Below are 13,210 nucleotides of genomic sequence, written 5' to 3'. Positions count from 1 at the left end.
TCTCTACAACCCAGGGACACATAACTCAAGTCTGCAAGTTATTTGTGCCATTAGAATCGGCGTTCATGTTGTCAATGATTTTGTTTAGAAATACTAAACTATGGGGGCGGCTAGATAGCATAGTGGATAGAGCACCGGCCCTGGAGTCAGGAGTACCTGGGTTCAAATCCCATCTCAGACACTTAATAATTACCTAGCTGTGTGGCCTTGGGCAAGCCACTTAACCTCATTTGCCTTGCAAAAACCTAAAAAAAAAAAATACTAAACTATGTACAGGATACAGTAAATAACTTTGGCATTCTGCAAATGAGAGAAAAGGAATGGGATGGAATTGAGAATTCTTGAGTAAATTGATGTTTATCCTTCCCTTTTGAAAACTATGATATCACGGAGGTGTTGCTAGGACAAACACATGAACTGGATTTGAGTGGGGGGAGAGCTATGCTAAGTCACCAGACTCACTTTCTCCTCCAGAGCCATCTGGGTCTCTGGGTCCAGTGATCAGATATGAATTAGGATGGGGGGGAGGAGGACAATCAGGGTTAGGTGACTTGCCCAGGGTCAGACAGCTAGCTAGTGCCAAGTCACCTGAGGCTGTTTTGGAACTCCCTCCCATCCTTCAAACTCCAAGACCAGTGCTCCAGCCACTGCACCACCTCATGGTGCCTCTTGAGTCAAGGGTAGACTACCAAGATGAATAGCAGAATAAAAAAAGCATTGGCAGGCTCAGGGCAGGCCCTGGAAGTAAAAGTACCATTTTGGCAACAGGTGACTTTGGCAATTTTTAGCCTAGTTCATTTTTTATTCAGTCTGGTCCAAATCTTTGTGGGCCACATCATGCCAATATTGGCCATGGGGTTTTCTTGGCCAAGATCCTGAAGTTGTTTGCCATTTCTTTCTTCAGAGGATTAAGACAAATAGTAAGTGATTTGCCAAACTACAGAGCTAGTAAAAGTGTCTGAGGCCGGATTGGAGCTCAGATCTTTCTGGTTCCAGCTGAGCACTCTCACTATGGACTACCCAAAGCAGAGATTAAGTGATTTACCCAGGATCACCTAGGGGTCTTCCAAATTCCCGGCTCAGCGACTCTCTTTTAGCCTGGCTTCAACTCTCAATCTCGTAAGACAATAGTCTTCAAGAATGCAGATAGAACATTCAACTGAGATCAATGGAACCAATGTAAACACTAACAGAATGCCTTCAGTGTGGGGTGGGGGAGGGTAGCAAGAATGGGGGGGGGGGAATGGTAAAACTCAAAATAAAATCTTTCTTTTAAAAAAGAATGCAGATAGATTCCTTTTTGTAACAATCATAATTAATATAAACTCATTAATAAGATTCCCATCAGCTCATTCAAAATTTCAAAGCAGAGTTCCAACTTCAATTTAGGAAGAGATGAGGGGCTGAAAGCTTCATCCCCAATCCCAAGGAAATTTTAACATTAGGGCTGCAATATTTAAATCCTGGGTGGGGGGGGCAAAGCAAAGTGAACCCCCACCCCAGGTTTCCTATAATGCAGAAGGCAGAGTGGCTATTAGAAATCATGAAGCCTTTGGCAGGTAAATCCTCCCGGGCGGCCCTTCCAGTCTTTCCATTCTCTTTACCTGCAGAATTCGCCCCAGCCCAACTTGTATCTTAATGCAACAGGTTTGCTTCAGGCCGCCGGGGCACAAAGCGGGCTGAAGGGAACCTCCGAAGTCTCGCAGCCCAGCTTTGATCTTACAGATAAAGTGAGCCGGTCGGGGACGCGGGGTGACAGCCTCGGCAGGACCAGGGGTAGGACTGGAACCCGCGGCCCCCCGCGGGCGCGCCCACCACAGGTTGGGCCCCGCCGACCCGCAGCCTGGGGCTCATCCACCCCGGGGCTCCCCCGGCCCCCCGCCTCCCCGGGCGCCCCGCGGCAGGTGCCACCCCGCGCCCCCTCCCTCGGGCCCGGCGGCCACTCACCATGTTGGGGGCCCGGGGCCGCCGCGCAGCCCGCAGCGGGATAGGCCGGCCGAAGGGGCGCATGGGCTGGATCAGAAGCTGGAGGCGCCGCTGGCCGCTGCCCCGCCAGGAGCCCAGGTGACAGGTAAGGGCTTCTCAGACCATGGTTGTTTCCCACAATGCCCTCAAACTGAAAGTTGGCAAACTCCGCCCAAGCTCCCTCTGCCCTCCCTCCGCCTCCTCCCCTCTCTCCTCCCCCTCCCCCCCAGTCCCCCCCGGCCCGCACCTGCCGGCCCAGCCCCTTGGGATGGGGGGTCCGGAATGGAACATCTAACAGGTGGGGGGAGTGGGAGCGAGCCCTCGAGCTACCTAGGCTGGGAAGAGCGGGCATCCCCGGGGCTGGGGACCTGGCCACAAGACGAGGGCATGGGGAAAGGCTTCGAGAAGGCGGTCAGGCTTGGGGGCCGGGGCTGCCTGCCAGGGTGGGGGTCGGGAGGGAGGGGGAGAGACGGTGCAGGTAAGGGGTGAGGGTGGGGGTTCGGAATCCTGCGGAAAGACTGAGAATGGAATGTGTATTGGGAAAAGCCAATAAGTCTGGGGCTGCCGCGAAGAGGAAGGGGGAGGAGTAAGGTTTAAAAGCCACCGGGCAGGTAGGAGACAGGATGTGGGGGCTGCGGAGGCCAAAGAGCATTTTAAATTTAAATTGGGGGCCCTTGCAGTTTACTGAGTAGAAGGGTTCCGGATCAGACCGTCACCTGATGAAGCGTGGGAAAGTCTGGGGTCGGGGCAGCTAATGGCCCACAGTGGAATGCGGAGGAGTTCCAGTGGGTCTCAGGCACTTGACTCTAGCTGTGTGTGTGACCTTGGGCAAGTCACTTAACCCCGAATGCCGGGCATCTAGGGCCCTCTCCAGTGGTCCTGATGCCTATCTGGCCACTGGACCCGGATGGCTTCAGAGGAGAAAGTGAGGCTGGTGACCTAGCACAGCCTCCCTCAGTCAGATCCAATTCATGGGCTTGTCTCCTTGGTCATGGTCTTGCAAAATAAGGACAAACATCAGCCCGGAGTGAGGAGTGACTTGCCAGCCTGCAAAGACTGGACTTCTGGAGGGTAGCCTCCAGCTAGTCCTTTAATATTTCAGGGATATCCGTGCAGCACCATCCTGTTCTCCTCAGCTCTTCTCTGGGCAATACAGGAGATATCTAGGATTTCTGTTAAGCTGCTTGTTCCATGAGGCCATCACAAATATCCCACAGCCCACTCACAACTGGAATGTCACATGGAATGACTGTTTACATTTTTCAGTTATGTTGCTGAATGGCCCAGTTTAAACACAGCTATCAGCTGATGCCCCCCTTAGATTAAATGTGATGGCTTTCTCTTAACAGCCCTGCCTGCCTTCATATCCCCAATTAGTACTGTCTGAAATCAGACTGTTTGAAAAAAAAAACCCAAAAGTCACCTTAAAGTAGGAGCCACCAGGTAAATGCCATTTAGGTATGGGTCACCTAGAAACCTAAGTGATGATGATAATATTTGTCCTTCCTTCTCAAAGACCATGACTCAGGGAGGTGATGCCATGACAAGCAAGTTAATTGGATTTGAGGGAGGGAGTGCTGAGAAACTTAAGTACAGTGAACTGGAAGGATGTCCCAATGTGTAGAGAAGTAATGAAGAACAAAGGATCATAGAATTAGAAGAGTCTAGTCCACATAGCCCCTCATTTTACAAATGAGCAATCTGAGCCATACTGAGACATTAAGAAATTTACCTAAAGTCATAGAAGTAATAAGACTGAAACCCAGGTCCTGTGACTTCAAAGCTAGCACTTTTCACTCTACAATATGAGAATAAAGTGGATTTGAGAGGTCTTCTGATCATTAGTCATCATGACTGGCATTTATATACTACTCTGTTGATGTTTGTCCTTTATTTTTTGAAGGTGACAAGCACCTGAATTGGATTTGAGTGAAGGGGGGCTGTGCTAAGTCACCAGCCTCACTTTCTCCTCCAGGATCATCTGGGTCCAGTGCTCAGATATGGATCAGTACAACTGGAGGTGCACTGGCCCGGGATGTGAAGTCCAAGGTCACACAGCTAATAAGTGCCCAAGGCCAGTTTTGAACTTAAATCCTCCTAATTTCAAGCCTGGTGCTCTACTCACTGCACCATCTTTAAGGTTTACAGAGCAATTCACAAAAATACAACATATCCCAAACATCTTTCTACAGTTTTATCTATTAAAGCTTAACATTTCAGAACAAGTTTGGCACACCCCATATCATCTCATTTTAGCCTCATTAAGACCCTGGATGTTAAGTGCTACTATTAACCCCACTTGGCTGCAGAGGAAGTTAAGGCAGAGAGAGAGGCTATGTCACAATCAGGATCACATAATTAGGTCACAAAACTATAAAGTCGAGTCAGCTAGGTGGCGAAGTGGATAGAGCACCAGCCCTGGAATTAGTAGTACTTGGGTTCAAATCCAGCCTCAGACACTTAATAATTATCTAGCTGTGTGGCCTTGGGCAAGCCACTTAACCCCATTGCCTTGCAGAAACCTAAAAAAAAAAATTCTATCGTCTCTTATAGTTCTAAATATTGTTGTTCCTAGGGATTCTTAACTTTTTGTGTGTGTCATTAACCCCCTAAGCAGTCTAGTGAAAGCTATGGACCCTGTCCCTGAATCAAGTTTTTAAATAACTGAAGGAAATGCTAAATTTCAGTCAGTGGTTAGTGAAAATAAATGCCTAATTTTTACCGCATCCAAGTTTACAAACCCTTTGGGGGGTCATGGACCCTAGGTTAAGAACCCCTGATTCTAGTCCAGTGCACTCCTTTGCAGAGGAATAAATTAAAACCCACAGAGGTTTCTCCCTTGTATTTTTAGTTGTTCCATTGTGTAACCTTGAGCAAATGACTTTCATAAGTATAATAATACCATCTCTGGCTCCCACACAGTTACGGTGAGGCTCTTCAGAGCAAATAAAGTAATAAACAGTGTACTTTATAAATTATACAGTTCTTACTGTTACTATATTAAAGTATGGTTAATTAACACTTGCCAAAGACAAAACAGGTCAGGAAAGAGTTCAGAAACTTTTCTGAAGTACTCCTCATCTGCCCTAGGGTACTAGGGAAAATATGTAGTCTGAGTTTCTAATAGGTAAAAGGAATCAGAACAAACACACACACACACACACTCTCTCTCTCTCTCTCTCTCTCTCTCTCTCTCTCTCTCTCTCTCAAATCCAACTCATGTGCATGTCATCACATTTCCTCCCTGATGTCTTGGTCTTCTTTGAGAAAGGACAAATATCATCATCATGATGGTCAAGTCAGAAATAAATAGCTTTTCAAATCCTACCTTCTAAAAATCAAATTGTTTAAACCCCTAAGACTCCATTATGTGTGTGAGGGGGAGGTGGAGATCTGATTCTTTGGCTATCTCCTACACACACACACACACACACACAACACACACACACACACACAACACACACAACACACACACACACACACCTGTATGATCAACAAGGTTAGAGAAATATCAATAAACAATAACTCAATTCTATTTTGCACTTTCTTGACAAAGAAGCCTGGAGATTAACATTTGTCCCTTATTTGGACAAACTCTGAAGGTTAACACATTTAATTTTATTATTATTGTTTAGGCCACTCACAGAAGTCCTCAATTATTTTAATGGCCACTCACACAAGTCCTCAATCCTTAGCCTTAGACACCTAATTTAGTAGAGTCTCTTTGAAAATTACTGTGGTGGAAATTTTCATCACCCTGAGAATGTCCTATTTCTTTATTTTCAGAATCTCAGAATCTCTTTAGTCCAAAGTCATGTCTGACTTTTCAAGACCCTCTTTGGGATGTTGGTTCTTTCTCCTTGACTGTAGATACTGGAGTGGTTTACCATTTCCTTCTCCAACTCATTTTACAGATGAAGAAACTGAGGCAAAAAGGATTAAGTGACTTGTCCATGGTTACAGATTGGTAGAGAACATGCTGAACCTTGAACTCCACTTTAAGAACCAAAGATTTAACCTCCCTAAAACCATGAGGCATCAGAGTAGTGCTTTGGTGGAAGACAAAGATATGAGTCCACCATTTTTCCAACCTCTTTGGGTTCTCATTTTCTCATAACTTTACAATGGATTAGGTTAGAATTTTGTATCAACAGAGGACTAGCATTTATTAAGTACCAACTATGGGGTTAGGTACTATGCAAAGCATTGTCAATGCAAATAGAAAAGTGCAGAAGTCCCTGCCTTCATGGAACTTAGGCTCTATGTACATATATAAATAGAACACAGAATGTGTGTGTGTCTATACATATAATGAACTAAATGAGGTAAGTCAGTCCTTAAGGATTTACTAAACTAGTACAATATAGAATTAAGGGGACCAGAAAGTGCTTCATAAAGAAGAAAATCAATTTAAATTGAGTTTTAAAGGAAGAGGGGATTCAAGAGATCGAGATGAGGAATGAGTTCCATTCCATCTGTAAGGGAGGGAGGGAGTGAGGAAGAAATCTTAAAAGTCTCTTTGGTTCGAATTATTTTCCAATATTGCAAAAGTTTTTACCACAAGCTGTTGCCCAAGTACTCTAATCTGGTAGTATGAAAAACAATACTAGTGTTGCTGGTTTTTTGTGCCATGGATTTAGTGATTGTGTTAAATAAATAGGGAATCTCTCCAATGATAGAGTTTCTACTTTTCTTGTCCCTGTGTCTCAATTCACAAAGTTTCAGAGGTTACAAGTTACCCTTAGCTTGTGCTGTTTGGTGTAATCCAGTGTGAATTTCACTGGCATTTTCCCAATATGAAAAAAAAAAAGTCAGGACTCGGTATTTCTGCACCTGAGATAACAGGTGCTTCTCCCCTTAACCTGAACCTTATTCAGAGCCCTATATCTTCCAATTCAGTTCCACCAACATTTATTAAGGAGATAGATACTTTATGTAAAGGCTAACATGTTCATAAAGACTAACATGAAACAATCTTTGTTTTCAAGAAAATTGTCATTTGATTGGGGCAAAAATTTAAAAATGCAACTTAATTGGAGAAAGAAGAGAAAAGGAACAATAAGGAGGCCTTGGAAAGGTATTCCAGACAGGGTGGCACTAGAGCCTTGAAAGAAAATAACAATTCTGAGAGGCAGATTTGAAGGAGATGTATTTTTGAGGTATGAGATGTATCTTGATCAATATACAAAGGCTGATTTGGGGAGAGAGTGTGTGAAGAAAAGACATACGAACTAAGTCAGGAAAGGTAGGCTGAAGCCAGATTGTAGAAGTTCTTAAAATGAAGAGTTTGCATTTTGCCTTATGGTCAATAAGTCATTAAAACGTGTTTTGTTGGGTTTTTTTGTACGGCAAATGGGGTTAAGTGGCTTGCCCAAGGCCATACAGCTAGGTAATTATTAAGTGTCTGAGGCTGGATTTGAACTCAGGTACTCCTGACTCCAGGTCCTGTGCTCTATCCACTGCTCCACCTAGCCGCCCCATTAAAAACATTTTTAAGAGAATGACTTGGCCAACCTTGGGCAGATTATTTTGGCAGTTTTGTAGAGGTTGGATTAGAGGGAAGAGACTATTATCAATAGGTGAACTATCTGGCACAGGTAGCTAAAAAGAGAAAAGAGGCCTTTAGTCTTCTGGCCCCTTGCTTTAGGAATGTGGGCAGATTGAATTCTCCCCAGACCACATCTCTGCCTTCCTAATAGGAAGAGCTACTCCTCTGTCAACACCCTCACTCAATGAGAGTAGGCAGCGAGGGGTGGGGGGGAGATAGAACCCCAGTCCAGGAGACAGGAGGATCTGAGTTCAAAGCCCACCTTAGACACGTACTAGCTGTGTGACCTTGGACCAGTCACCTAATCCTGATTGCCTCACATCCAGGGTCATCTCTAGTCATCCTGATTCCTATCTAGCCACTGGACCCAGATGGCTCCTGAGGAGAAGGTAAGGCTGATGATTTAGCACAGCACCTCCTCACTCTAATCTAATTCACTTGTTTGTCAGGACAAAGATCAGATCGTCACTCTATGAGATATATTGAAGGACAGATAGCATGGCCCTCCAGCACCCCTTCTTCTATTCTTGTCTACCAATTTGAGGGACATAAGACGTGGATCCAGTTTAAAGTCAACTACACAGAAACTTATCAAAAGTGATGAAGCAAAAATCAAACTCTTTAACAATTACAATTCAAAGCCCCCAAGCTAAGCTAAAACCCTAGATATTTTAGCCACAGTTTCAAACACCTATCTTATTAAAACTGTGTGTACTACAAGCCATTTATTAACTCCTTCCATTGAATTTCCTTGGTGTGCAACAACTTAAGTATGAATCACAAAGCATTATATGACAGGTCATGGTTTTATATGAAAAATGTCAGGAAGCTGAGATTACTTAAAGATAGAGAAATTTGGAAGTAAATCTGCCCTCTGAAGGTGGGGAAAATAGAGGGAAATTTAACTTGTTTACTTTTTGCAAATTTTAAGAATAGTCAAGAATTTCAGACCATTTCAGCTGTGAAAGTTAGACTTTTTTTTAATAAGTGGAGACTGTGATCACTTGAGCCAATCCTATATAACACCCATAATTTTCTCTGACATTGAACTGTAAAAGACCTACAGGGTTTATCTTTCTCATACCTCAGCACCCCCCCTACCCCATATGAAATAATAAAAATCTACTCTCAAATTCAGCTTGCCTTGGGTCAGTATCCTCTGGGTCTAGAGAGGATACTTCTGCAAGTCTCCCCAGTATAGGAAGAAAACAACACTATTATAATTCCCAGAATTTATGCTTAGGTCATTCCCTGCCAACAGAGAAATCAGTTTGAAAACCCAGTTAAAATTGGAAATAGGGAAACCATTTAGGTGGTTATTATAATAATTCAGATGAAAGGAAGGCCTGAATTAGAGTGGCAGTCCCATAAGTGGAAAAGTGAGCAATGTTGAAGAAGTATAATCGTCAAGGATTGGCAAATGGTTTAATATGAAGAGTCAGTAAGAGACTCACTAAGTAGTTAAAATGCCCACACCTTTTGACCCAAAGATAGCACTGCTAGTCTTATACCTCAAGGAGTCGATGATAGGAAGAAAGTCCTTACATAACCAAAATATTTATAGCATGCTCATAAATATTTATATTTTATATATTATAGTTTGTAATAACAAAAACTGGGATGCTGAGGAAGGGATTAGAGGTCCAATGATCAGGGATGACTAAGCAAATTGTGGTACATGAATAGAATAAAATACTGTGCTGCAAGAAATAAATATGATAAAAACAGAGAAGTATGGAGAGACCTACATGAACTGCTATAGTGAAGTTAACAGACAAGAAAACAATATATTAATGACTAAAATGGAAAGAACAAGAACCACAAAAAAAATCAAAAGCAAATTTTGAAAAATTACAAATAATAAATAAGGCCCCAAAGAGGAGATATGAGAAGATACTTTCTTACATAAGTGGAAGACCCATGAATGATGAATATTATATTTTCTTTTCTTTCTTTTTTATTTTGCTGTATTAATCAATTTTGTTAAATTTTTCTCTTTCTCTGGTATTTTTTTTCCTTTGAAAATAGTTTTGTTTTATTGACAGGCTCTCTCAGAGCTGAGATTACTGGGAAATATTCTGGTGATATGAAAAAAATAGTAAAACCTTAAAAATAAATAAGGTAATTTGGATAAGGAATGGATTTAGAGGGGAAAGCCAATGTTTTCCATTTGGGGAATGTTAAGTTTGACATACAAACTCCAGGTAGAACTATCTAGAAATCATTTAGCAATGAGAGACTAGAGTTGAGGAGAGAGACTGAAGCTCAATTTAGGAGTTAGCTTAAGAGAAGTGATAATTGAACTCATAGGATAGGATGAGATCACAAAAAGACAAAATCAACAGAAGAAAGATCCTACCTTCTTTCTGTTCCATCACATTGCCAGATAGTCTTTGGCATCTTCTGACTCTAAGCTCACTGAGCTTTCCACCATCCTGTTTTCACTCTAATTCTGATTATTTTACCAGATACATGACTGACAACATAGTCCTACCTACAGACTTAAAGTAAGTTTGCCCATATTACTTTTCCCCTCTGAGAATTACATGATTTTAAAAATTCCTTCCAGCTTCAAAATTTATACTCATTTGACATTCAATTATTATTTATTGCCTGAAGACATCTCGTGTATTATTTATATTTTCATATCTGTCCTATCCTGTCCTGTCACTCCACCCACAACTGGATTATAAACTTCTGGAGGGTAGTTACCAATATTTGTTTACTAGTACTTGAAACTCCAACAGTATTTTCTTTTACTAAAATTCATTAAATACCCCCTTTTCAGCCTGTTAGAATAGAAAGAGAAGTGAGAGTCAGAAGACCTGAGTTCAAATCCTGAGTTTCTCAGTATTTTGTGGCTTTGGGCTCAGTTACCTTCTCTGGGCACTAGTTTCTTCATCTATAAACAGTAATAGAATGTTTTTATCCTTCATTCTCCAAGAAGACCATGACTTCAGGGAGGTGAAACCATGATAAACACATGAATTGTGTTGGGAGCCAGGGTCTCTAAGCTGTTTGACACAGTCTCAAGGCGGTCACACCGCCTGATGGAACAACATTTCCTTCTTCAGTATATATGTAGGGATTCCATGTATGCCCATATTTATAGGTCTATAATTGAGTGCAAAACTTACTCATCCTAATAGTGGAATGACTATAAAGGAAGGATTTCAGAGAAATTCCTTGTATAAAACAGATTGTGAACTCTGTCCAAATTTAACAGGATTGCCTCTCCCTGAGACATACAAAAGGCTTCAACATTATGAAATCTTTGGAAAATACAGCACTGGGAATTCCAGGGAGACGTCAGAATATATACAGGGAAAACAGATACAAGATGGGTCAGATAGAATTCCAGGGAAATTAACGTTTTTGCCCCCTTATCATACACAGGAATATATGATAAAGATGGTGAGAGAATAGTTAGTATAAGTGACCAATATATGAACTCTATAATAGCCTTAGTTTATTGGGAAAGAATAAAAAGTCATAGAAACCCTAGTGTCTACCAACAGGGGCTGAAAGGAAAATTGGTTATTGAAGGAGTCAACAGTCGGGTGGGCAAACATAATTACCCTCACTATAGGTTGTCAAGGGAGCATATCGAAAAACATTACATATGCAGCACAAAAACATAAAAGCATTCCATTAAATAAATTACATCAAAGATTATTATCAGGAAAGTTCTGCTTAATTAATAACTTTACTATGCAGCAACAGACTAAGCAACAGGTTGAGGTCATCACTGTCTGAGCAGGGACAAGAAAATTAACTACATGATTGATAATCACACTTGTAACCACTACATGATCAAACTCATAACCACATGAACTATATGATTAATGATGAAAATTATATACTTTTGTATATAGTTCATATACTTATATAAATTATATACTTTTGTATATAGTTTGCTTGTTTGATATAATTCTGAGACTATAAAAATAAATCCAAGCAGCTAACAGTCAGTCAACCTGCTCCTGCCTTTACCACTTTGTTGACTCAACTCATTTCGCCAATTCTATCCCTCTTGTCAGGTTCCAATGACCCCTCGGAGGCTGGACCCCCGCAGAATTGGATTTGAGTGAGGGGACTATGCTAAGTCACCAGCCTCACTTTCTCCTCCAGTCATCTGGAATCAAAGCATTCAGGGTTAAGTAACTTGCCCAAGGGCACACAGCTAGTAAAAGTCAGAGGTTGGATTTGAATTCCTGTCCTTCCTAATTCCAAGGCCAGTGTTCTATCCACTGCACCATCTAGCTTCCCATCTATAAAATGAAGTTGAATGAGGTCATTCTCTAGGTTCCTTCCACAAGACTAAACCCTATGTCTAACACTAATTTTTAATTAATGTCTTATTAACTGTCTTATTAATCATTTTCATCTTTCCATGAATTAGTTTTTAAGAGCCTTTCCAACAAGATGACTGGGGAATGGAGGAGAAATCACAAGGATGGAGAAACATTAGAAAATATTTGTCTAGCTATTCCTGTAACATTAAGGATCTGTGCTCTTTATATCTGTGCTCATCTGGCATTTTCAGTGGACCTCTGACTTCCTCCCCACTGTTGTATAACCTTTTCTCAATTGTAAATTCACTCATAGAAAGCAACCTCAGCCTCTTTCCCCTAGCCTTCCCTCTACCTGCTGGTGGAGGTACATGCCTACCTAGGATCATGTCCAGATGGTTCACTCCTTGACCCCCTCTCCCCCTCACTCCTCCCTGAATTGGAGGCTAGGCTTCCTATAAAAGTACTGCCCAACCCTTCTCCATCTTTTTTTTTAGGTTTTTGCAAGGCAAACGGGGTTAAGTGGCTTGCCCAAGGCCACACAGCTAGGTAATTATTAAGTGTCTGAGACCGGATTTGAACCCAGGTACTCCTGACTCCAAGGCCGGTGCTTTATCCACTAAGCCACCTAGCCACCCCAACCCTTCTCCATCTTGCTGGATCCCTATGATCCAAGCCTAGTCACTTGTTTCCTGGCTATTGCCCTTCCCCTTTCTTAACTGTCCAGTTTGTAGATGTTTCTTCTTTGCTGAATTTCATCATTTCTACTGGAACTCTCTTTTATCTTGCTGTTTCCCCTAAAAGAAAGTAACCTGTGAAATTTTTGTAGTAAATTGTGAACTTTTTCAGTAACCTGTGAATTAAAAAGCCTTTTCTTATCCCTCTCAGTCAGAAAGCCTTCTGTGATTTCTTCACTGGTAAAAGAACCCCCACTGATTATTAAAACCCCCTTCTCCAAGTCATGCAGGCTTCAACAAGGGCATAGAGTAGCTGAAAGGAATAGAAGAGAAAACAGCACATGAAAGGAATACTCCTAAGAAAACACTTTTCAACTTTATGATTTTTGTCCAATGGGTGCCAGTCTTCTCCTTAGCCTCGAGATGTGATTTTAGGCAATAGGGAGTAGAAATACTAAATGTAAGTATGTCATAGTCAAATCCAGATTAAAAGCATATAGACTCTTAAAATCTGCAAAATAATATTTGCAGCTCTTATGAGTTTTAAGAACACTAAGACACAAGAGATATTTTGCATAGCTATTTCCTGATTAAATTCTAGAAATTTCCAAGGACCCAATAACCCAACTAAACTGAACTACATAGTTTAGTTAGTGAACTCAGTAGGATTTTGGAACTAAAACAGTCTCTAGAAGTTAAATCCTTTATTGTTTCATTCACAAACCCAA

General features: G+C 41.8%; 1 protein-coding gene across 1 annotated transcript in view; it reads right to left on the bottom strand.

Annotated features, from left to right (window-relative positions):
* The window catches only part of AP1S3 (adaptor related protein complex 1 subunit sigma 3), an 88,260-nt gene extending 86,249 nt beyond the window's left edge, over positions 1-2,011 (bottom strand). Inside the window, exon 1 of the mRNA XM_074191266.1 lies at positions 1,948-2,011. Within this exon, the coding sequence (XP_074047367.1) occupies positions 1,948-2,010 (63 nt within the window). The 5' untranslated portion in view covers position 2,011. The remainder of the gene's footprint in view (positions 1-1,947) is intronic.
* Between the last annotated feature and the right edge of the window lie 11,199 nt (positions 2,012-13,210).

This window comes from Macrotis lagotis, chromosome 6 (genome assembly GCF_037893015.1).
Source record: "Macrotis lagotis isolate mMagLag1 chromosome 6, bilby.v1.9.chrom.fasta, whole genome shotgun sequence".
In the NCBI taxonomy this organism is placed as follows: Eukaryota; Metazoa; Chordata; class Mammalia; order Peramelemorphia; family Peramelidae; genus Macrotis; species Macrotis lagotis.
Note: the sequence above shows the minus strand (reverse complement) of the source record. Positions and strands in the feature narration are given on the sequence as shown.